The sequence below is a fragment of the Tympanuchus pallidicinctus genome, unplaced genomic scaffold (genome assembly GCF_026119805.1).
Source record: "Tympanuchus pallidicinctus isolate F22 unplaced genomic scaffold, pur_lepc_1.0 scaffold1, whole genome shotgun sequence".
NCBI classification, from domain to species: Eukaryota; Metazoa; Chordata; class Aves; order Galliformes; family Phasianidae; genus Tympanuchus; species Tympanuchus pallidicinctus.
In genome coordinates, this window is record NW_026294618.1 from 58,503,834 (window position 1) to 58,526,570 (window position 22,737).

Below are 22,737 nucleotides of genomic sequence, written 5' to 3' on the forward strand. Positions count from 1 at the left end.
CAGAATCAAAGACCAAGATACATCTCTCTCAGAGACTCATGTCACATGCGTTAGATTTGTAAGAGTTTATTTAACTTCCAATAGCTCATCATGCAACACTTAATTACAAAGAATTATTAACTGCCAGCAGTTTTTAACAAAGAACAAATAATAATTCTATTTTAATTTCAGAAATCAACCTTAAATCCACATATTTTATAGGATCCAATCACTATACACAATCATTAACTCAGTTTAACCACAGTTTACCAACTTGCTATTCAATTAATGCTTTTAAAGGACAGCAAAAAGAAACATTATTTGTTGAGTAAACTCCAGAAATCTGAAAGAATATTTTTCCAATCAATCATCATTGTGCTTTCGCTTGCACTAACAATACTTTTGATGCTCTTACCTTGGAGAGAGGGGCCCACAGAGTGCAGCACAGCAATTAGTAAAGATGTTGCCATAACTGTATGGATTATAGTTTTCTTTACCTCTTTTATTTGACCATGATCCTTTAATCTGAAGAGATAAGAACAAGTTGCATCAGATGTAATACAATACAGAAAATGACTGAGGCAAATTAAGGGTTCCCAAAACAGCAGCATGCTGCTCACAGAAGCAGACCAGAGAAATCCCAAGACTGCACTTCCCTAACAGCGTTGGGCTATTATGAAAGCTGGAAACTACAAAGTTACATGTAAGCACAAGCTCTGCCTCCATAGATTTAGACAGTCAAAAATCTCAAAGGACAAATATAATCACAGTAGGAATATGAGCTCTAAACATTTTTTTGCATGATGGTCAAAGCTAAATTTTACAGGTATTACAGCCTGTTCCATAGAAGAGGTTCAATTGCCATATACCATTATAGCCAGCAATAAAGCACTTGTTTCCCATACTCTTGGGCAACTTCCAAGCTGTCCACACAGCACTATTTTCCCTTAAAGCCCACAAATGGTTCTAAAATATTATGAGGCAATTGTAGTCATTAAAGCAATTGCAGTCATTATTGTCTTTTATCCCATACTATGGGGTTTTTTTTAGGCGACCTTATTTTGCTGCTTGTGAGGTGCTTGAGAGCCTGACTAAATAAATGCCTTACTGTATTCAGCTGAAAATGTGTGCTTTAATTTGTGTTATACTGCTGCAATTCCCTGCAGTTTGACTTTCAACAATCCAAAAGAGATGTGAGGCCTTCGTGTTTGAATGCTTACAGACATACATTCCAAGCCCAAGCAGTAAGTTTTTCCTCTTCTGTATGTAGTTTTCCCAGTTTATAATTGTAACTGCTGCCTTAACTAATGACCAAACATTTATTTGACAGTCTCTAAGATACTACTTTTATATTAAAAAATACCTATTAAAAAGGTACAACAGAAAATCACAATAATTTTAATATTGCAGTAATTTGTTAGAGTATCTGCTAAACTCCAACATGTTTTCTAACATTAGCTATCTAGCTTTATTTTCTCCTTTCATTCATTTCCTATCTCTCACTTGTTAGTTAGCAAAAGACACAAAAAGTCTTTACACAGTTAAATATAGCTTTACACCAAAACAACAAAAAAACACGTGCAGAAATGAGAAAGTTGACTTTTGAGTTAATGACATACTCTTCACTAGAGGTCCTAGATCTCAGAATGGCAAGGAAACTAGAAAAAATATGATAAAAGGTGAAAAAATTATTTTGAGAATTCATCATACTCCAAAATTTTTATTTTGGAGCATGTAATATTTTGAGTCAAATGGTATTTGGGACTCCAGGTAAATTTTCTACTGATTTAAAATGTATGATTATACTTGTTTCTTTGCCTTCTCTCTTCTGTATTTTCCTTTTTCAATATACAGATCCTGTGGGTGTAAGTCATAATGGACACACTATAAGCAGAACATCTTCAAGCCACAGCTACAGTCCAAAAGAGCTCTTCTGACATTTCAAATAAAATGTGACCGATTTTATTCCTTTTTTCCTACTTTGGCATTTACAAAACTATGCACCTGTGATTGGTCGAAGAATTACAGAAAAGAACACACAATGAATTTTAATCATCTCACTACCATATAAAAACATGGTATGTATGTAGAAACTATGAACTTACATCTTCATTTGTTGTTTGATTGGAGCTGATCAAATACGTGTGAAAACCTGAGAGGCCCACAATGGACCATACGGAGAAAAAGCACACCACAGCTTCCAGCACAGTAATTGAATGTCAAGGAAATACATGCAAATGAAAAAAAGAACTCAAACAGATAACATATCTAATAACAGATAGTTAAAATTACAAAATTCTGGGTAATCAACTTATAGTCCACGACTCTATTGAGATCTTCAGGCTACTTCAAAGGGCCCAACAAACACTAAACTTACCGTCCATATGCTTTGCTGTATGGTTTATGTAACATCATCAAGACAAGAAAATACTTCAGAGTCTATGCACTGAAAAAGGCCAAAAATTATTGAGTGGCTCTGATCTCAACTGCTGAAATTAGAATTTACATGTTCACTCTGAAAACGCTGCCACTTCTATTAAGATAGGTACAGTGACAAATAACAGTAACAGTTCTAAGGGTTTGGGGAAACACAAAATTGGTTATCCATGGCTAGTTGAATAACAAAGACTGAATAGACATCTGTAAAAATATTTAGTGTACAACAGGTGTCTTGAGCAAGGGTGAACGGATCTAGATCTGTGCTCACACAACTAACTAGAAAACTGCCTCTCAGTTATGTGTGTTAACTGTTGGATTGTCTTGTCTGTCTTCTGTTACTGAAGCTATGATGCAGAAAGGGATCCCAAAGCTGGCACCAAAGAGCATTAATCCAAATTGAAATACAAATCCATTTGCCTTCTCAAATATATCTCTCTGGATATATAATAACTGGGTATATTCTACTTTATTACCGTGAGGGTGCCTAAATGACCCAGCCTTGGAAAATAGCCTGGAAAACAGTTCCTGTTATGCCTGAGCAAAAACAGAATCACAGAAAGACCTCATTATAGCTTTCCAATATTTGAAAGGAGTGTATAAACGAGAGGGAGAACAACTGTTTATGAGGGTGGACAGTGATAGGACAAGGGGGAACGGTTTAAAACTAAGACAGGGGAGTTTTAGGCTAGATATTAAGAGGAAGTTTTTCCACACAGAGGTTGGTGATGCACTGGAACAGGTTGCCTAAGGAGGATGCCCTATCCCTGGAGGCATTCAAGGCCAGGCTGGATGTGACTCTGGACAGCATAGCAGGGGGGTTCCGATCCTTTTCAACCCAAGTCATCTTATGATAAATCTACCCTCCTCTAACTTAAAACCATTACCCCATGTCATGTTACTACAGGTGTCTCAAATTAATATAGGTATCTGTTTTCCTCCCTTCATCTTTGATACAGATTCCCTTCAGGTACTGAACGAGCACAGTAAGAGCCTCTCTTCTGCAGCATAAAGAACTCCAACTCTCCCATCCTTAGTTAGGCTAGGCTTAGATAGCTGGGGGATACTGAAGTTCTCAGATCTGTATAGTATTAGCCCCAAACTAATCATGTTAAAGAGGAAATATTATTAACCCCCAAATGATTGTGCTGCTATTAAACAGTAGCTGAGGAACTGTTTGAAGGAAACATCAGTCTGAATAAATGAGAATTGCAAAAAATGGCAGAAAAGTTCTTGAAGAAGAGCAGCAAAGCTTGGTTTGATGCAGGCAGAAGTCACCCTGCGAGCAACTGCCAAGAACTGGTAGAGCATCCACACAACATTTCTTAAACGTTAGATGTTGGTGTTTATCCTTTCTATTACTGGTACTGATCCTCAATATAGTTCATTGATTGCTGGCTAATTAATGTCATTAATGAATCAATGAATTGTCTCAACCTTGATTTAGTTTACACTGCATAAACTGAGTGTTTTTTTCAGTGCAAGAGTAACCGTCATGTTTTCAATTTCTTGCAGTGGGAGCAGTGTAGACAAGAAGCATAGAATTTGCTAAGTTTAGCATAAACATTAAAATACAGGCTACATTATTGGACTAATTTCTAATCATATGTATCTTACTCCTTTATTTGATTTCAAACTACTGGAGGTTGGTCTCTAGGAAAGTCAGCCAGCATCCAGTGTCACACAGTTACTGCAGTTTATATAATTCCTTTAATTCTAAAGGAGTCACCATCTCAACAATAAGACAACAAAGCTGCTTCTAAAGTCTATACACTCAAGTAAAAAAATGCAGCTTTCTATAGACGGCTTCCTGTTTATAGTTTTTTTAATTTATATTTAGTTTCATTTACATAGAATAGCCATAGAATGCTATTTTCTGCAACATCTCAACAGTAATTTTTTTTAGGATGCATGAATCAAAAGCAGAAAAGGCTTCGGATCTTAGAAAAATAGAATAAATCAGGAAGACAACAATTGGAAAAGAACGGGATAAAAATAATCTGTATACTAACTGTATGCTAACCTTTAGAGAAGTCAGTTTCCAAGACAACAGTAACTCAAAATATTCCAGAACAAGGACACAGCCTTCAAAGATACAAACAACACCCTTATCATTGAACCTATCAATAGAAGAGAAAAATGACAGCTCCCCATTACACAGAGACATGGGCTTGAAAAAGCATGGATAGACATAAGTAATTGTAATGAAATATTCTAACATCAGTTAACAGGATTTTGCAGGTCTGCTCTGACAAAATCAACTGAGAAACATAAATTGCCTGTATAACTTTAAAGTGGCTAAAAAGCCAGCTTCATGACTCAATCTGCTTCAACAGCAGACAAATTCCAAAGTGCATTGCTGAGCAGCGTGTTCTAACTGCTGTTATCTCCTCAAGCCATGGGGAGAGTCACACCAACACAAGACAGAATATTAGTGTCAACTGGTTGTGTAACAGCCATAGCTAACACAAGAAGAATATGTAAGAATGGATATGAAAGTAGACTGTTGTTAACAGGGGGGTCAGAAGGTGTAAAACAAGCTGAAAACATTAGGCACAACCCACGTGAACGTAACTGGGCTTTGAGAGGCCTGAAATACTAAAGATTGTACAGGTGATGAGCACTGCTCGGTGAATTCTGCGCATCAAAAGGAAGAACCACCAGGTGAGTAAAGGCCTGAAACAAAGGGAAGCACTCTGCAACCTCATCAGATAACTGAGCACATCAGTAACAGGATGTTTCTTGCTATGATTACACTCCCCAGAGTGAAAATGCAAAAAAAGCTTCCTTCAGTTCCCCAAATTGAGATCCAAAAAGTTCTCTAGAGCAGCTGGAATTATGCTAGGTTGAATACAAAACATACAAAAAAAATATCTTTTTTCAGTAAAGTATAACATATTAACATAATCAGGTATCTCACATAAATTCGTTAGCAGTATAGACATAGCAATAACAAAGCAATGTTGCCTGTGCCTGAACAGACCGGCCTACACGATGCAACACCCAGCTATTCAGACATTCTTTATTGTGAATTGTAACCAAGCTTTCAAATTGTCCAACATGTCACTATCAAACCAGGGTATTCCCATGACAGAACCCCTCAAATTGGCACTAGTCTTACTGCAAATTATGAATGAGAAGCCCATTGTTCCTGTACAGGGATTCTCAAATGCGTAGTCAATTAGATTCTAATTTAAGGACAATTGAAAACTGTTCTCGGTTTGAAAAAAAATAAATTCAAATAATCTTTTGTGAGGAGTAATTATAATAGTTTTGTTTGGAAACTACTATTGTGCTATTCAGAATAGTTTGTTTGTGATTTGTAAAATTATTTGTATAAAAAGAAAATCTGAACAGTGGTTTTGCTTAAAAAAGAGTTTGCAGCTCAGTGGCTCTATGTGATTAGCATACGTTACAGACAACTGTATTTGCAGAGTATGGATAATTTAACACTTGGAAAAACGACCAGGAAAGAGTACTCTGCTTTGTATATAGTTATGAATAACTGCTGAGCACACAGGGAGTTTTTGCTTTTTAATCTACTGTCAAAAAAGAGCAAACTGTATGATGCACAATGGCCAGAAGAGGTTTCCTTGACACAGGTATGGGAAATATTTTCACAGTACCTTTGTCAGTGGTACAAACTGCTTATCCTGACATGAATCAATCAAAATATATACATAACAAGTGAGAAACTTGAGTCTCTATACAGAAATATAAGAAAGAAACTAGAGAACTTTTGCCAGCTTCCCACTTTACCCCATTAGCTGCTTTGAGGTAGGATCAGAAAGCTTTTTCCATTCTCACTGAGTAGAAAATATACAGGAAGCTTACCTGAAGTGGTAAAAAGAACATTTACAGAATAGCAGACCCCCCTGTATTCATATGTATATTTTTATATATCTTAACTGAAGTTGACACTTGAAAATACTTATCTAAAAAAAGAGCATGTTGATGTAAGAATATTTCTAGGAACTGAACTCTTCAGGGACAGATTATGACTTCAGCTGTTTCACAATGTGTTTTTTCTATCCTGACAAAAATTGGCCATTTCACATCATTTCTATTGTGAGAGCAGAAGATTGTTCAAGATTTTAAATGAAACCACAGCATGGGAACAGTGCAAGGTGTAATCACGAATTGCATCACATATAAATTGAGTGAATTTCTGTCACACATGAGAACTACAGAGCTTTGTTAAGAGTACTACTTGCAAAAGATGATGAATCAAAAACCAAACAAACCAAACTGGCTAGTTCCTTTCCTACTTCCAATATGCGGCGAGAAATCCTGTAGTGCAGGAAGTGATGAAATGATTAGCTGATAAAATCCCAACTATGCATAACCAACAAAAACAAGAACACAGATACACATCTCAGATGTTACTGTAAGATCTAAAACTTTTTTCAGTGAAAGGATATCTTGCAGGACTGTCCTTCAGGGCATTGAGGAACCCTGCTTGTTGAGAACCTGTAGGAACAGAACCCAAATTATCAATTCAATAAGAAAGCAGACTAAAGGCTGTTTTCACCATGGTGCACACAGTATTTGAAGAGCAATCAAATAATCATAGGATAAAGCTTACTAATATGAATCTGAGATTATGTTACTTAGCAGCAACATCAGAAAAAAAACCTCAGGTTATATTATCAGGATAACATCTGCAGGATATTTTCTCAGTAATACCAAATTGATGCATGCATACTTTCCCTTGAACAAGATTTCTCACTGTTCTTTTCAGACCTAATATCTTAAAAAAAAAAAAAAAAAATGTAACCTACTTCTTTCTTTCGAAATATTGTTTTCAAAAAGCAACTTCTTGACTTGGAAAATTTACATCATAAACACCAATTCTCACTTTATTCTGGAAACAAAGTTGTCCAGACTTTAATCCTCTTCCTACTGCACCTGCATAGAAGGTTTTTCTAATAGATGCTAATTGCCTCTGGGAAAACAAGAGAATATCTACCAGCCAAAGGAGCTCCGGAACTGAACACACAAATGAACTACAGATGGAGAGGCATCCACTTCAGCTCTATAATCATTAGATATTCACCAAATAGGGCAATTTGACAACTGGCTGATAAATATGAAACTAAATACACAAAAATGAATTAGTCTGTAGAAACAGCATCACATAAGACACATTCTTTTTGCATTTTACTGTGCAATTTAAATTTTTTAAATGCATCAGATTGAAATTTTCCTTTCAGCTAAATCCATCTGCAGGTCTGAAAACAGAAAAATCCTGATTAAGATAACTTTTCAACAAATGAGAAATGTCAGTGTGTGGATATTTATACACACTGTCTCTCGAGATCTGTGTGGCCAATTTTACTGTTCACCATTAAAAAGGCAAAGTTACTTACCTTGTGTCTCTGAGCCTTTTCAGGCTCATAGCCTTAGCCTTAACCTTAAGGCACAAGGCTATTGGAACATCCCACTATGTTCTTACTGTTTTTAAGATCCTTAATGGCAATGGCAGCAGGTAAATGTGATCTCTATTCCCTACTGCTGCTCACACTCTTCCAAGCTGTTCCCAGTGTATCAGAAGAGAAAGGTTACTTACTGCAACATACTCCTGAAATAGTAGTAACTCAAACAGTTGAAAAAAATCTGTAGATGGATACTAGTACTGAAACACTTGGGGAGATGGAAGAAAATCTTGCAGGATATATCTTTCAACTATCTGACTGATAAAGTCAGTTTATCATATTTAATACTCTGTGCAAAGATTCCTAATCCTGGAAGGGAAACATTTGAAAGGGAGGTCTCAAAAATAAGGCCATAAGAAAATAAGAAGTTTGCTGCATCTCATTTCTAATCATCACTTAGGTTCACCAAAAATTAGAAAAATGGCAGCTTGTAAGATACATTAAAAATGAATTTGTATAAAGTGATTTTAGAATAAAATTGTTTCCTATGTAACCAACAAAGTTAGAGAAGGAACTTCCCCATTCCTATCAGGATGAACTATTAAATAAATATTTACTTATTAAAAAAAAACATAAATGCCTCCAAGCTGCTAATAAACGTCTCGGTTCCTTCTTAAAAGGTTACTGTCAGAAGGTACTCAAAATAATTCAGGATGAAGTGTTGCTGATGGGACAGTAATCCTGCAAGAATCATCTTTGGAAGAGGCTAAGAACAGGATTTGACTAAAGTCAGCACGATTTTCTCTGGAATCCAGGATTTGGCCAGGACATGTGGAAATATCTATGAATGACCTTTGAAACACTGCAGAAAAAAGCAGCCCCAGGTTTCAAGACTTTATCCAAGCCAACTGAATGTGAGTTAAGTTAACAGTGTGTTACCAAATCACTTTGTGCAAACTGCAGAGATTCAGATTAAGCAACTGAGCCTCCTGCTTAATGTTGTGCATCAGCTCAAGGACTATAACTGCTAGACAGCACACGGTTGATTGCTATTAGGAAGATGAACAGGAGAGTTTCTGAAGCATGGTAGGCAAAGAGTTCAGGGGCTACATTTGTGAAGAACTTCTTTCTGGATACAGCAAAGAAAATCTTAAATTTGAAAGCTGAACTTGAAGCTTAAATATAGTAAAACATCAAGTAAGTACTCACAGCTCATACCTACTTCCATTGCCTTTGAGGATCAGTCTTTAGAATTATGGAGGTTTTTCCTATCTCATCCAAGGCAGATAAAACTTCACGGTGAGAAAATGTTTTACAGCTGGTTCACTTAGGCAAGTCAGCATTTAGAATTTTACTGTACATTATCTGTAACACCTACACAAAGCTGTAGTGTTTCTCAGCCACATGGAGGCACAAATAATTTCTCTGATCCTTGTCTAATTCACACAGAATTTGATATGGACACTGTGAAGTTAAAATCTACTGGATAAATCCACTTGACACAAATGTTGAAATACTAGCATAATACTGGTAATTCACACACTGAAATCTGCAAAAAAGCTTTGCTGTCTTTGGGAAATAAAGATAGGTTAGCTTCAAAAGTAGCTTTACATTGTCAGACCAATCACATTTTTAACTACTGAATTCTAACAGACTGAGATGGCAGAAAATGAGCTGCTGTCTTCTGCGCATGTATATGCTCACGTATGCCAGGATTTGAATATTAGAGGAAAATGTTTTCTTTCCAGTAGTAACTTTTCCCTTTTAAACCAACATGGATGTCTTTTCTCTGCTCTTTCAACTGATATTAAAAATGCTTTGTCTGGCAGTGAGAACAACTTGATCCAGACTCCCCAAAGTCAGTGCCTCTGGATCTAATGCTACATCTCAGACAGCCACTCAGTACTTTTACCACTCTTTAATGAATCAGGAATAAGAGCAGGAGTTTGTTTTTCAAACTTTCATCTCAGCACAGTGTAAGTAAGGAAATTGAAAACTATCTGGCATATTTTCCAGTAAAACATTCTCTAAATATCACCATTATCAAATTAGCTTTATAAAAGAACTATAAACTACAATTATTTCTATCAGGCTTCCTTTGCAATAAAGAATATAAAGAAATTAAAAAAACCCAAACATTTCAAAATGACTGAAGAAGTACTGCTCAAAGCACTATCCTATGTAATTAGCAAAACTTTTAAGTTTCCTAATGAGAATGGATCTAGAACTCCCAAAATATACAGAAATTCTTTAAAGATAACTCATAACTTATCAGTGCAAATTGGGTTATTGTCACATAGGAGTTAACTCAATTTGTTGTATGCACAGAGGAACAAAAACCAACAAAAATAACACCCATCACCCAGAAGTCTTGAAAATATCCTATCTTTAAACCCAATCTAGAACACAAATAAAAATCAAACTTATGAATATTCACGTTCCTATATCTCATCTGATTCACTACATTACAAAGTAATCATTCGCAGAATGTCTATGCAAATGAAAGTAACATGTTAAAAATAGGGTCAAGAAAGATGAAACCAACAAAAAAAAAGTGTAAAATAGCTCAGATCTAAGAACAAAAGCTCTTTGGGAAAATGATACTAACTTGGTCATGTGTGCTGCTTTTCCAATAAACTGTCTACAAAATGATTAAAATCAAGAAAATTAACACCGTATTAAGGAAAAATCAATGTTAAGTCAATGACTACCATGACCAGGGTCTGCTGGAGACCAGAATGGGAGTTGCTGAGGGTTGTGAAGCTTTAGAGAAAAGGCAAATAAATAAATAAATAAACCCTGAATGATTAAAAGATTAAATTAAAAGTAAAAAACTCAAGCAAATGGCTACATACGTAATCTGATTTCACCAGCATACTTACGAAGAATGACGTGGGTGATAACGAATGCAAATATAAAGACTGTCAGAAAGGACAGAGATAAAATAAACATATAAAAAAATCTGTAGTTTCTTTTCCCCACACAGTTGCCTACCCAGGGACAGTGGTGATCAAACCGTTCTGAAATGAGAGGCAGAAGAAAAAAATGGAAAACAATTAATAAAATGCTGTTTACTTGGAAAAAAAGCTCTCTGAACACTGCATTAAAACTCAAGATTTAACTGGCATTTGCTAAGTATCCCCAGAGAAACTCTTATTTAGGAGGGAAAAAAATAGAAAAGAAAAAAGAACTTTAAAATGAAATCTTACAGCTTTTAAAGAAATTCAAGCATGGCTGAGGAAAGCCCCTGTTAAACTTGCAGCATTGTTTGGTAAATTGCACAGTCAGACCAATAAGCTTGCATTTATTTATCCACTGTTAGATGGAGCAGTACCAAATTAATTCCACTTTTTCCAAAACAAGATTTTCTTCCAGTGACGTTTCCACTCAGAATTTGAGTTTTTGCATTTACATCTCTCGTGATCACATATCTGACTTTTATGCCCAGTGTCGTCTCATCCATTAGGCAAAACGAAATATTCACAATCTCATTTTCTTTTATCACTTTACTCAATGTATTTTCCATTCCAGACCACTTATTTTCCCACTTACAACTGTGGGAAATACTGCCATGAAAAACCACTCAAAACAGTAAAATCATTCACACAAACCATTTTCCAGGCATTAAGATTTAAACAACCTTGTAAAATTTGCTGATACTTCACTAAACCAACCTCACTCCCTTTATTTCCCTGAGAAATTAGAGCATTAATGGGACAGGAAGAGTCCAGAGCAGTTCAGTAACCAGAGTCCCAAAGAAAAACCCCATGATGGAAAACAGCAGTTGAATCAGTGAGCTCTGCAGCCCCGCGCAGCAAGGAGCCTCCTTGTCCCAAAACACGGGTAATGGAAACAGAGCAACTGTCAGAATACTAAATGGCCTTTTGGAACTGAAGAGATTATGCCAACATAACGATAGAATTTTCAATTTCTAATAAAATCCAAGCTCATAACACAAGGCAGATGCTCTTACATCGACTGACTCGGTCTGCAATTTTCATTGAAATCCTGTTTTGTTCTCTGTGACTTTCATGGCTCTGCTGACATATGATAAACTAATTGGAATTGCTCTGGGAAGTTAAACTATAAATTTGAAGTCCTTAAGCTCTATGTTAAAAAGGCACATCTGTTCAAACATACCTGTTTATTTTAACTATGTCTTTATGTTGAATATCTACGTGAGAGGTTTTCCTTGAAGGATGTATTTCGGATTATCTCCATTAAAGGGGAAGATAAAAAAATAATCAAAGCATCATGCAAAACAGATTTCTGAGTTCACCAGACTTGCAGGGTTTTTTTGTTTGTTTCTTTGCTTTAATGCTTTTGCGTGACAGCTGTTTGGACCACATGTTTCTGCCATAAATCTGTTTCAAGTGGAGCTATTAAAGGTGAAGTTAGTGAATTCCTTATGATAAAATTTCAGGAACGCTTTCATTTAGAGAGATTACTAAGTATACCAAGAGTGAAATACTTCCAGTATCTAAAAGAGTGGGCAATATTACCTCCCAGAACAAGTAGCTACTTGTCTGAATAAGTAGCATCAGCATTTGAACAATGCTGATTTTCACATTTGTGCTTGTGAATGAGTCCTTATGGTCTGAAAAATACCATTTTATTATCATTTTATGGGTACCTAACATAACACATAGCAAATAATACCACAAAGAATAATACAGTTATACAGACTTCTAAAAAGCATAAGTAGGGTACTTTTGTACCCCAGTGCTTCAGAAATAAAAAAATGTAAAATCATGACATGTCTTTGGAAAGTGAATTCCATGCAAACACATTCATTCTATTCTATGCTCACAAAGCAGGAATCAAATTCTACCAATATTAAGCTCATTTTCAAAGCTTAAAAACACTATTTAGACCAATGTGGACACATATTTGGCAAATTCAGATAAATGCAGGCACAAATACAAATAAACGCACTTATCTACAGGCACGCACAAATACATACAAACATCAGCCCATTCCCTAATAGAGACTGACTGCTACTTGCTCCTCCTCTCCCTTTCTGTCTTCAGAATTTCTGTGTAAGCTGAAAGGATATGCTTTCTCGGGAAATACCGTACCAACCATTGTGAAGCCAAGTAACTACCCGGCACATTTAAAAAGCAGAAACAGACTGAAAAGACTAGTTGGAAAAACCCACTACAGTGTCAAATTTGAAGCTAGTCTAAAAAAAAAAAAAACAAAAACCAAAACAAAAAAAAAACCAACCCAACAAGATAAGTTTTAGGGTTTATGTGAGTTATGAATAAACTGGGCCTCATTTTTCCCAGACAGTCATAAAATAAGAGGTTGTGACATTTATGCTATAATGCCACAAAGCAGCATCTTTAATAGCAAGGGATTAGAAAACAGTCAGTTCCAGCAAAAACAGTCACATACTAAGCTGAAACTCCTGGTGCTGTTGACTGAAGTATAAACTCTCTTTGGACCAGAGCTGTTTCCTCTTCCTTGCAAAAAGTCCTAATTGAATAAGTTTTAATGAAGAAATAACAAGATATCAAAGATCTCATCCAGATGCCTGCAAACTGAACAATCAACAACCTGGAAAAGAAAGCTTTGTCCAATGTCTTTACTTGGTCTGGGCAATGTTGGCAGCAAAATCAATATTCACCTTCACTGAGAAATTGAAGAATACTGATGCTGAGAGAAACTAAAAATTCTGGCCCTTGTGAACTTGAAATATAAAATAAACATAAATGCAACCAGTAAGTGTTAAGAAGAATCACAGACTGTTTGAAGGTGATGGCTATGGTTTTGGTTTGATTTTACAGGGTATCTAGACAGCTAATATGTACAGCTAATATTTACCCTACACTCGCACCAAGGTTAATATAAAAACATTTGCAGCAAATGAAAGGAATTAAAATATTGCTACTACAAACTCTTGTTAATATAAATATATCAGGACTGTCAACAAGGGAGGAAGCTAAAAGCTATGGAGTTTGTCTATGAAGGAAACCTAGGTACACAGAGGTAACAGATCATCCTCCTGCACTCAATTTTAAACAAAATAAGCCAAGTATCTGCTTCAGCATGTGGGATGGTGTCTCTGCTGTAACAGCCTACAACAGAGAACTACTGCTGAAAAACAACCCCTTGCCTGTGTGTTCATGGCTTTCCTTCCACAGATCCAGATCACTGTAGGCCAAACCGGGGTGGGGGAGGGGGGAGAGGGAAATGATGCTGGTTCATAAAGTCAGGCTGACTTCAAACAGGATGATTTTCTGTTGAAGAAAAGTTTCAATATACTTTTCAGAATCTGAGAACAAAAGCTGACACAAACAAAAAGGACTCAAAAAACAACATGAAATTTATAAAGTGATGTATCAATGAAGAAAGGAGACAAGTAAATGAAGACTAAAAGTGCTGCTGCAAAGAAAATAAAAAAAATCAAAGATGTAACAAACCTCAAGAGATGTCAGCAAACCACCAATAGTGACATTACCAATTTATCCCAAGTGATCTGTAACTTGAAATTCGGGTAGTAATTGCTGAGGTTGACCAGTACTTCCATAACGAAATCCTGAGCCAACTTACAGCTTAGCCATAATGAAAGAGGTGGGCAGATGCAGCCCTTCCACCCATCTCATCCTGCATCCTTCTTTCCGTGTCGAACTGTTGCTGAACCAGGTCAGCTGACTGAACTGGCAGAAAAGGCAAAAAAGAGTTACTTTACTGGTTGCTCAGTGAGTAAAAATGGCTTTCCAGCAGGTAAGGTATGTGTGAATGAGCACAAAGGAAAGAACCACACAAGTAGGGGAAAAAACCAGAGGAAGCTCAGACACTTTAGAAGCAGGGAGCTGTTGGCACAACCCAGCTGTCTCATTAAAACTCACCCAGTAATATATGCGACATGGGTGTCATAGAACACGCAAATTACATCCTACGTCAGACGCATCTCTCAGTTCCTTTCTCTAGAACATTTAGATCTCATAACTTGCTTAAGAAGCAGTAACTGCTGGAGATCACAGACAAAAACACAAATGACAACATTTCCGATTTAAAAATCAGTTGTCTGTTGGGGCTGTACAGATGCAGAGTGTTTGCTTTAAAAGCCACCTGGAAGCACGTTACTTGCTGCTCAAAGAGCCAAACCTTTACTGCAGCACAGCACGCGGTCTCCTTAAATGTTTAGCTTCTATCTTTCAATCCCTGTACTCCAGGAAAACACATACAAATTGACCTAAAGCTTTCTCTTTGAAAGTTTCTCTTTCAAAACACTCAATAAAAGCTTTCTAGCTTAACAAGAACAATAACAACAACAAAAAGCATTAAAAAATATTTATAGGCCAGCCTGGTCCTTCAGCTTGCAGCTTACATTTTGTGTCTGCACAGTGATTTCAGACATACATATTAAGTAAGTCACTCCAAAAGTACTGCCTCTTTTTTATTTCCATAGAAACTACTGCAGATACAAAGAGCACAATAACACTAACTGACAAAGCAACTTCTCAGCTATCCTTCAACAGTCACTACTATTAACTATGCATTTCTGTCAGTATGAACAACAGCTTGTGTGCTGCACTACCTGCATGGCCATTCAGAATATGATTTGTCTTTTATGCCATGGTTGCCTCTACTGAAATGCACACCCATTGTCTCACTATGCTCACATCCACTGCTTGGTCTCCACCAACATCTAGCAAGTGCTGATGAATGTCAGGTGAATGGCACTCAGTGGGTGCCATTTTTTCTGCATGGAGGAATTCAGTTCAGCGCCTTTGCTTCTCGAGCACTTCTACACTGGACACCATTTGTCAGACTGCCCCTCTACTGCCACCTGTTGCATAGGAACAATATATAATAGGGTACTGAAGGAAGGTTCAACATCTACTGCTGTACCACCTCCATCTGCCTTGATATCATGGGCCAACAGAATAAAATAGGAAACATTACTTCTGGAACAGCCCTCACATTTATGAGCTGCTTCCTTTTGTATTTGCTCAATTGAATCACTGCATACCAACATATATTTTCTAAAGCTTAACATGACAGCAGATCTACAGGTATGAAATCATCTAGGTCACATTAATTGCATATTTCAGTCAGTCAGAGCTCAAGTCAGAATTCACTTTCTAATTCCCTCAACTCATTCAACTGAAAGCACTACATGGAAAATGCACAAATCTAGGGCATTCACAGAATGCTTACTGTGCTTCTAAATATTTAACACTTAAAAACACAGAGACCAAGATGGCAAATACCCATCAGCCCACTGTTCAATCATACACATATTCCATCTCAAGTAACTGGGCCAGCATTAATTGAAATTCTTTTTTATAGTAGAGGGACAAGATTGGACCACTGGTCCATTGTTCTGGATGCACACTGAGCAATTATGTGGAGATAAACTAACACATCTGCAGCATGTATTTGCCATAATGACAATTAAAGCTCTTTGTAGGACTATGATGCCATGATATGACCACATCTATTCAGGCTTCTCGACTTGGCATTTTGTAAGACAAAAGGGTATTTTCAGAATTTGTTTTCCCTTGAAATGCTAAGAAAAACAAAGTTAGTTTTTAAAAATTCCTATAAAGATTTTTTTTTTTAATTACAAAAAGTATTTTTTTTGTAAGACAACGACTCAGTCCCACAGCCTGAACCATGTATGCATGGAAAAAGCAAATATCACCACAGCATTAAATCCTTTACAGTCAGTTCAGAATTCCTCACAATTTAATGTAACTAATAAAAAAAAAATCTTGTGTTTGTCCTTCATAGCTTATTCTTAAAAATTTATCCTTAGCTCAGATGTTTGGTTCCACTAACTTAGATGTTATCATTCCTAAGAAAATCATTAGTACTAAAAAAAAAAATGATGAGACTTGCCATCAACTGGTAATAGCAATCACAAACATGGATCTATTTGCATCACTTGATGTACATAACATTTACCTGTGAGACAGTAATTCCCTGTACAATGTCTTTACAATTAATTTGAAATCAGAAGATACATTTATGATTTAAAAAAACAAAAAGGGTGAATAACAAAGGGCTTATTGCAATTTACATTTATATGCATGCTGATGTTATTTAAGAACATCTGCTGGGGACAATACACAATGGATCCCTTAAACTACCAAGCTCTAGTACTTTTATACTTTAAACCCAAAACAAAACGCCTTCAACCCCCCAACCTCCCCCCCACGAAATCCAGAATGAGCCTTCTAGCCTTAAGTTTACATTCAGGAAACACCTATCAGTGATTTATACCAGGTTGCACTCTAGACATTGAGCTAATCTTTACAAGACAACACAAAGTGAAGCAGCAATATAATGCTGTGAACAAACAGCCTCCATTAACAAAATAATAATGCGCATGCACATCTATACCAAATGTTCAGACATGTGAATGCAAGATATACTTGACATTTTATTCTCACAATCATGTAAGTACTATCCTATCAAGTTTTGCTGTTTGGCTGCATTTTTAAGAAAATCAGTTGGAATGTCAACTTCTTCCATGTCAGTCAACTTAGGTAGTGCCAGACTAATGTTGTTCTCAAAAAGAAAATGAACATACTTAATTTTGTTAATAAAAGATTTATTAGGAAAACATCCAATCATTGCCCTAAGATAGCTCACAGTAATTAAACTATTGTTACATAGCTCACTTCACTGCTTCCTCCAGTAATCAATGTTGACTAATGAACAATAAATCCCATCGACAGCATGCACGATAATAGCGACATTTTCAAAGGCTGCAGCAGCTGTTCAGAATGGCTGTTCTCTGGCGGCAGTAGGAGCATACAAGAAAAAGCATATTATGCATACTATGCATGTGTATGTATATATATATATATTTATATATAAAAATACATATATAAAATATATATTGGGAACCACACAACTGCCAGACACAATCATAAAGGAGGAAAGCTCAAATCACCCACCATTCTTCATTACCTTTCGAAATGTTATCATGCCAAGTGTAAATATTTGGTCATTTATTTAGGTTTCTAATGATAGTCCTTTGTATTTTCTCCTAGTAATTTCTCTCTTTAATTTTATTCTGTCTTCTGAGACTTACATCATTTGTAGATTTGGTATTTTGATCACCTCTGCTCTTTCAACCATATGCGGATAAACACAAACTACAACTTTTCTCTGAAGTAACCTACAATATAATTGCCTCTTTTTAAAAGACTTGCCTTATTTCCCAGTGCTTTGGCCTAAGCATGAAAGGGGAAAAAAAAGAAGAAATCACAAAAACCAAAATCCATCCACCTCCGGCATACATACCATGCTCCCTGATCTTCTAAAGTACATCTGGTATACAGATGGAACAATCAATAAACAAATAATACTTGATATTTGGGAGTATGCTCCATCTGTCTCCTCTCAGGTACTCTGAGAAGGTAGCACACCTACAAAAAGAGCCAAAGCCAATTCTCACATAGAATCATCAAGATTGAAAAAGATCTTCAAGATCATTTAGTCCACCTACCACCAATATTTCACCACCAAACAATGTCCCCTGGTATCAAATCTAAATGTTCCATGAATACTTCCAGGGATGGTGACTCATATATGAAAACTAGAGAGAAAAGGAAAGAGGAAAGAGGAAAGAGGAAAGAGGAAAGAGGAAAGAGGAAAGAGGAAAGAGGAAAGAGGAAAGAGGAAAGAGGAAAGAGGAAAGAGGAAAGAGGAAAGAGGAAAGAGGAAAGAGGAAAGAGGAAAGAGGAAAGAGGAAAGAGGAAAGAGGAAAGAGGAAAGAGGAAAGAGGAAAGAGGAAAGAGGAAAGAGGAAAGAGGAAAGAGGAAAGAGGAAAGAGGAAAGAGGAAAGAGGAAAGAGGAAAGAGGAAAGAGAAGCCGCTAGCCTTGTAGTTTCAACTGTTAGAAGTTAAAAAGAGTCACTTTCCAAGAGATCTAGAGCTAGGGTTTTACTAGTTCAAGCACCCAGATAAAGTGAAAATTTACTCTTTTCACAGTAGCATCTCATAGCTTTTCTAAACCCAGAAAGCATAAGAAAAGAAACAGGTAAAGATGAAGAAAGGATGTAAACGCAAAAGGGGAGATAGTAAGGTAACAAAGGAAGATTGGTACAGAACACAAGCAAAATGAAGTCCTGAAGTCCTGACATCACATAAATGCACACTGGTTAGAAAGAACCTGGAAGTCATGGGCAAATGACTGACACAGCATGAGTGTTACTAAAACCAAACAGACAATGCCAGTTCCCACTCTGTTTCTGAAAAAACTAGTGTTTTCCAGAGTGGAAGAGTGTGAGGTCTGGAATGAGTACAGGGAAGAGGTGCTCCCACACCTCACTGGTAATGCTCTTTTTGTCTTGTTTTACATGTGTTAGATTTCATATGCATTTCAATCAATAATTCCCCATTGGAAGAAAACAGATTTACAACACTGGTGCTTAATAAGGGAAACTGCTTTCTGTAACGGTGATTTTTATCAAAAATCTGCTGTTTGGAATACTGCTGGGTACATGACACAGTGTATTTTCAAAACAATACATCAATGTAATGTGGTCAGGATTAGACACAAGACTATATCTATTGCCCTGGTAGAATGCTTAAAAGAAGCAATCATTTAACCAGAACAGAAGTGTCTATTCACTTCTAATATAGCATATTTTCTGGGTTAGTTTTAAACAGGACCCACTTTTCTTGCTTATCCCAAATGCACTGCTTTGTATTCCTTAGATGCCCATTGATCCTAACCATCAAAACCACTGAAATACCCTCAATGTCTTAGGCCAACCTGTATTATATTTGACTAGTTTTTAATCAAAGACTTCTTCATATGTGTTCAAGGAGTTTATAAAATGCACTCTTAGCTTTCCAATATTAGATTAAAAATGATAACTATTTGTATTTTCACAGAATCACAGAATTGTAGGGGTTGGAAGGGACCTCCAGAGATCATCGAGTCCAACCCCCCTGCCAAAGCAGGTTCCCTACAGCAGGTCGCACAGGTCGGCGTCCAGGCAGGTCTTGAACATCTCCAGAGAAGGAGACTCCACCACCTCCCTGGGCAGCCTGTTCCAGTGCTCCGTCACCTCACTGTAAAGAAGTTCTTGCGCACATTTGTGCAGAACTTCCTATGCGGCAGTTTCTGGCCATTTCCCCTTGTCCTGTCTCCACACACTGCTGAAAACAGTCTGGCCTTGCCACTCTGCCCCTACACCTTAGATATTTATAGACCTGGATCAGGTCCCCTCTCTGTCTTCTCTTCTCAAGGCTGAACAGACCCAGTGCACTTAGCCTTTCTTCATAGGAGAGATGCTCCAGGCCCTTCACCATCTATGTGGTCCTTGTATTGATAATTTATTGATAATTTAATTAGCATTGATGTAACATATTCAAATGTGGTTTTGCTTACTGAAGGACTAGTAGTTTTATTATGTTTTGATGTCAAGTAAAAAAGCTTGCTTTTGTTTCTCTGTGCTCCCAAGGATCTTTCTCTTTTCCCTCTTCCCCCCGAAGACGCTCCCACTGTAATGGCTAGTCACTGAAAGAAACACAAGCTAATAAAGATCTAAAATCAGAATGCCCTTTCATCAACACTCTCAAAAAGCAACATCGTTTTACAGTTGGATATAAAAGAATTAATACTCTATGCTAACGGTGTAATATATAGTTTAAAAAGTCATAAGAAAATAAACTAAGGTCAAAAACTAAAACACAATCTTTCAATTTTCTAGATCTGTATCTTTATGTAACACCCAACCTGTTCACAAGAACAACAACTGGAAAAACAAACCCCTGCCAACCTAATAAAATCTTGACACTTGGCCTCATATTTAGGATCTACAGAAAAGCACCTATAGGATTGATGAACATGGCTGCCTAGGATCCATCAAGAGTTATGGAAAACAAAGTGTTAACCCTCCAGGGTTCAGGAAGAACTACACTGAAAATTTCTGAGAGCGTGAGAACATTCTGCAGGAAGTATCTGCATGCTTGCCCTCTTCTTCCCTTCTTCCCAGGGGATCCACTCTGGTCATGGCAGGAAACAGGCTGCTGCACCAACTGAAAGGTCTATACAGCTTAGCGTGCCATTCTCATGCTCATCATTTAAAAAAAAAAAAAAAAACCACACAACAAAACACGCAACAGAACACAAAAACAAACAACAACAAAAAACAACCTAACAAACAAAAAGACCCAACAAGCTGCTTTCCTAGTAATCCTAACGAAAACGTTTTAAAATCAAAGCACATTCAAAAATTTGAGCTTTCAATCCTTTGAGTTGAAAGAATCTGACAAGAAAAGTTATCTTTATCCATCAATCACATAAGAATCACATAAGAACTTTTAATATATTTTTAAAAAATAAAAACGGCCAAATTCTCTTTGAGGAATAAAAACAGTGGCCGTCCTTTTCCACCCATGCTGCTTTTTTGTCTTGGTCTAAGCAAGTTACTTTAGTTGATAGGCGGAACTGTGACATGTGAATACAAGGAAGACTTTAGACAATTAATTCACTGGACTAAGTTGATTTACTGCTTGCTAATCATTATTCACTGTTTTCTCTTAGCCATTCTATACAATAATTAGGGAAATTGTTTGGAAATAGTGAATTGCCTCTTATTCATCTTTTATTATAGAAATTTCTAATTATTCATCAAGAAAGTAGAGATTTAGTGTTCAAATGACTAAATATATATTTTAAAAGTCAATTCAGAATCAAATCTGACTACTGGCTTCATAACATCAATAGTATAGCACCACATAATGCATTAAAAACCTGTTTACAAAACTCAACAATAACTAGCCCAAGCTGAGAATCCTGTGGTAATTCCTATCTTTAGCTATTATGTTTATATGTACATTAGTTTAAATTTGTTTACATTTTAAAGCAACATATGGTACACAGAAAGCCCTTGAGGGGCAAACTTCTAGTTGCCATTCACAAAGACAGTTAAAGAAAGCAAGAAAGAAATACATTCAATATGTTTATCTGTGGGAAAACATTTCACAGAATTTCCGAAAGCATTCCACAAAGATGCAACGAACTGCATTTATATGAAAATCCAGATTCTTCTGGATACTATTATGAAAACATTGTAGAGCTAAAGCAGTTTGAAATTGATACTATATATAGAACGGTAATTAGGTAGCTTTGGAAATTCATGCCTTTGTTTAAGTAAGCTACATAGCTATCTATGGAAAAGTCATGAAATGAAAATCAGAAACAAGATCCAAAATTAACATATATGCTTAGTATTAACTAAATGTAAGGGGAAAATGGGAATAAGTTTTAGAAGTACTCAAATATTAACAATACCATTGGAGATTCCTTACAAGATGAAAAGAACCAACAGAAAATACCAAATGAAAGAGCTTCTCTATCACACTGCATTCACTGGCCCAGTATCATAACACCTTTAGGCAAAATTACTGAGTGGTTTCTTCTGTATAGTGAGTGCTGACTTGAAGAAAAACTCCATTCTTTTATCCCACAGTCTCTGTACTTAGTTTATAGGTATGCAGGAAATGCACAAGGTAAAAAACAATGCATTAACCTTATTGGTAAGTAGGTCATAATCATGAGTTATTTAAACATCCAGATGTGTGTGAAACATGAGTATTTTTTGCACTGCTTTAGTTATAGTAAGGAACCACGAAATAGTGACACAAGAACATTCACAGCTATCGTACGATTTATTCACTAACCAAAAGCATCATCATATAGACAACACTAACTTGTAGGAGTTAAGTGCATAACATTCTGATTAACTGTACACTCTTGCATCATTAGTTTTTCAGAGTACATTAGCAATCCAACTCTCCTGACACATAGTCTGCACAGAAAATTAGTTACAGATACTTACACGTTTTCCCTTATTGAATAAATGCATACGAACACATGTATGAAACTTTAACTAAAGTTTTAAAAGCTTTAACTAAAAACAAAAGTAATGTACTCTGAAAAGTCATAGTTAATTGTACATAGGTCACCC

The 22,737-nt window shown here is 36.3% G+C and overlaps 1 protein-coding gene across 11 annotated transcripts in view; it reads right to left on the bottom strand.

Annotated features, from left to right (window-relative positions):
• Positions 1 to 22,737, bottom strand: part of ZDHHC14 (zinc finger DHHC-type palmitoyltransferase 14) — a 156,909-nt gene that overhangs the window by 34,831 nt on the left and 99,341 nt on the right. For 9 of the 11 annotated variants that reach the window (XM_052684843.1, XM_052684860.1, XM_052684786.1 and 6 more), the window contains 4 exons: positions 10,673 to 10,810; positions 6,837 to 6,885; positions 2,085 to 2,187; positions 395 to 504 (listed from right to left, as the gene is read on the bottom strand). In XM_052684843.1, the coding sequence (XP_052540803.1) occupies positions 395 to 504; positions 2,085 to 2,187; positions 6,837 to 6,885; positions 10,673 to 10,810 (400 nt within the window). The remainder of the gene's footprint in view (positions 1 to 394; positions 505 to 2,084; positions 2,188 to 6,836; positions 6,886 to 10,672; positions 10,811 to 22,737) is intronic. The other 2 variants (XM_052684818.1, XM_052684827.1) reach the window with 2 other exon arrangements.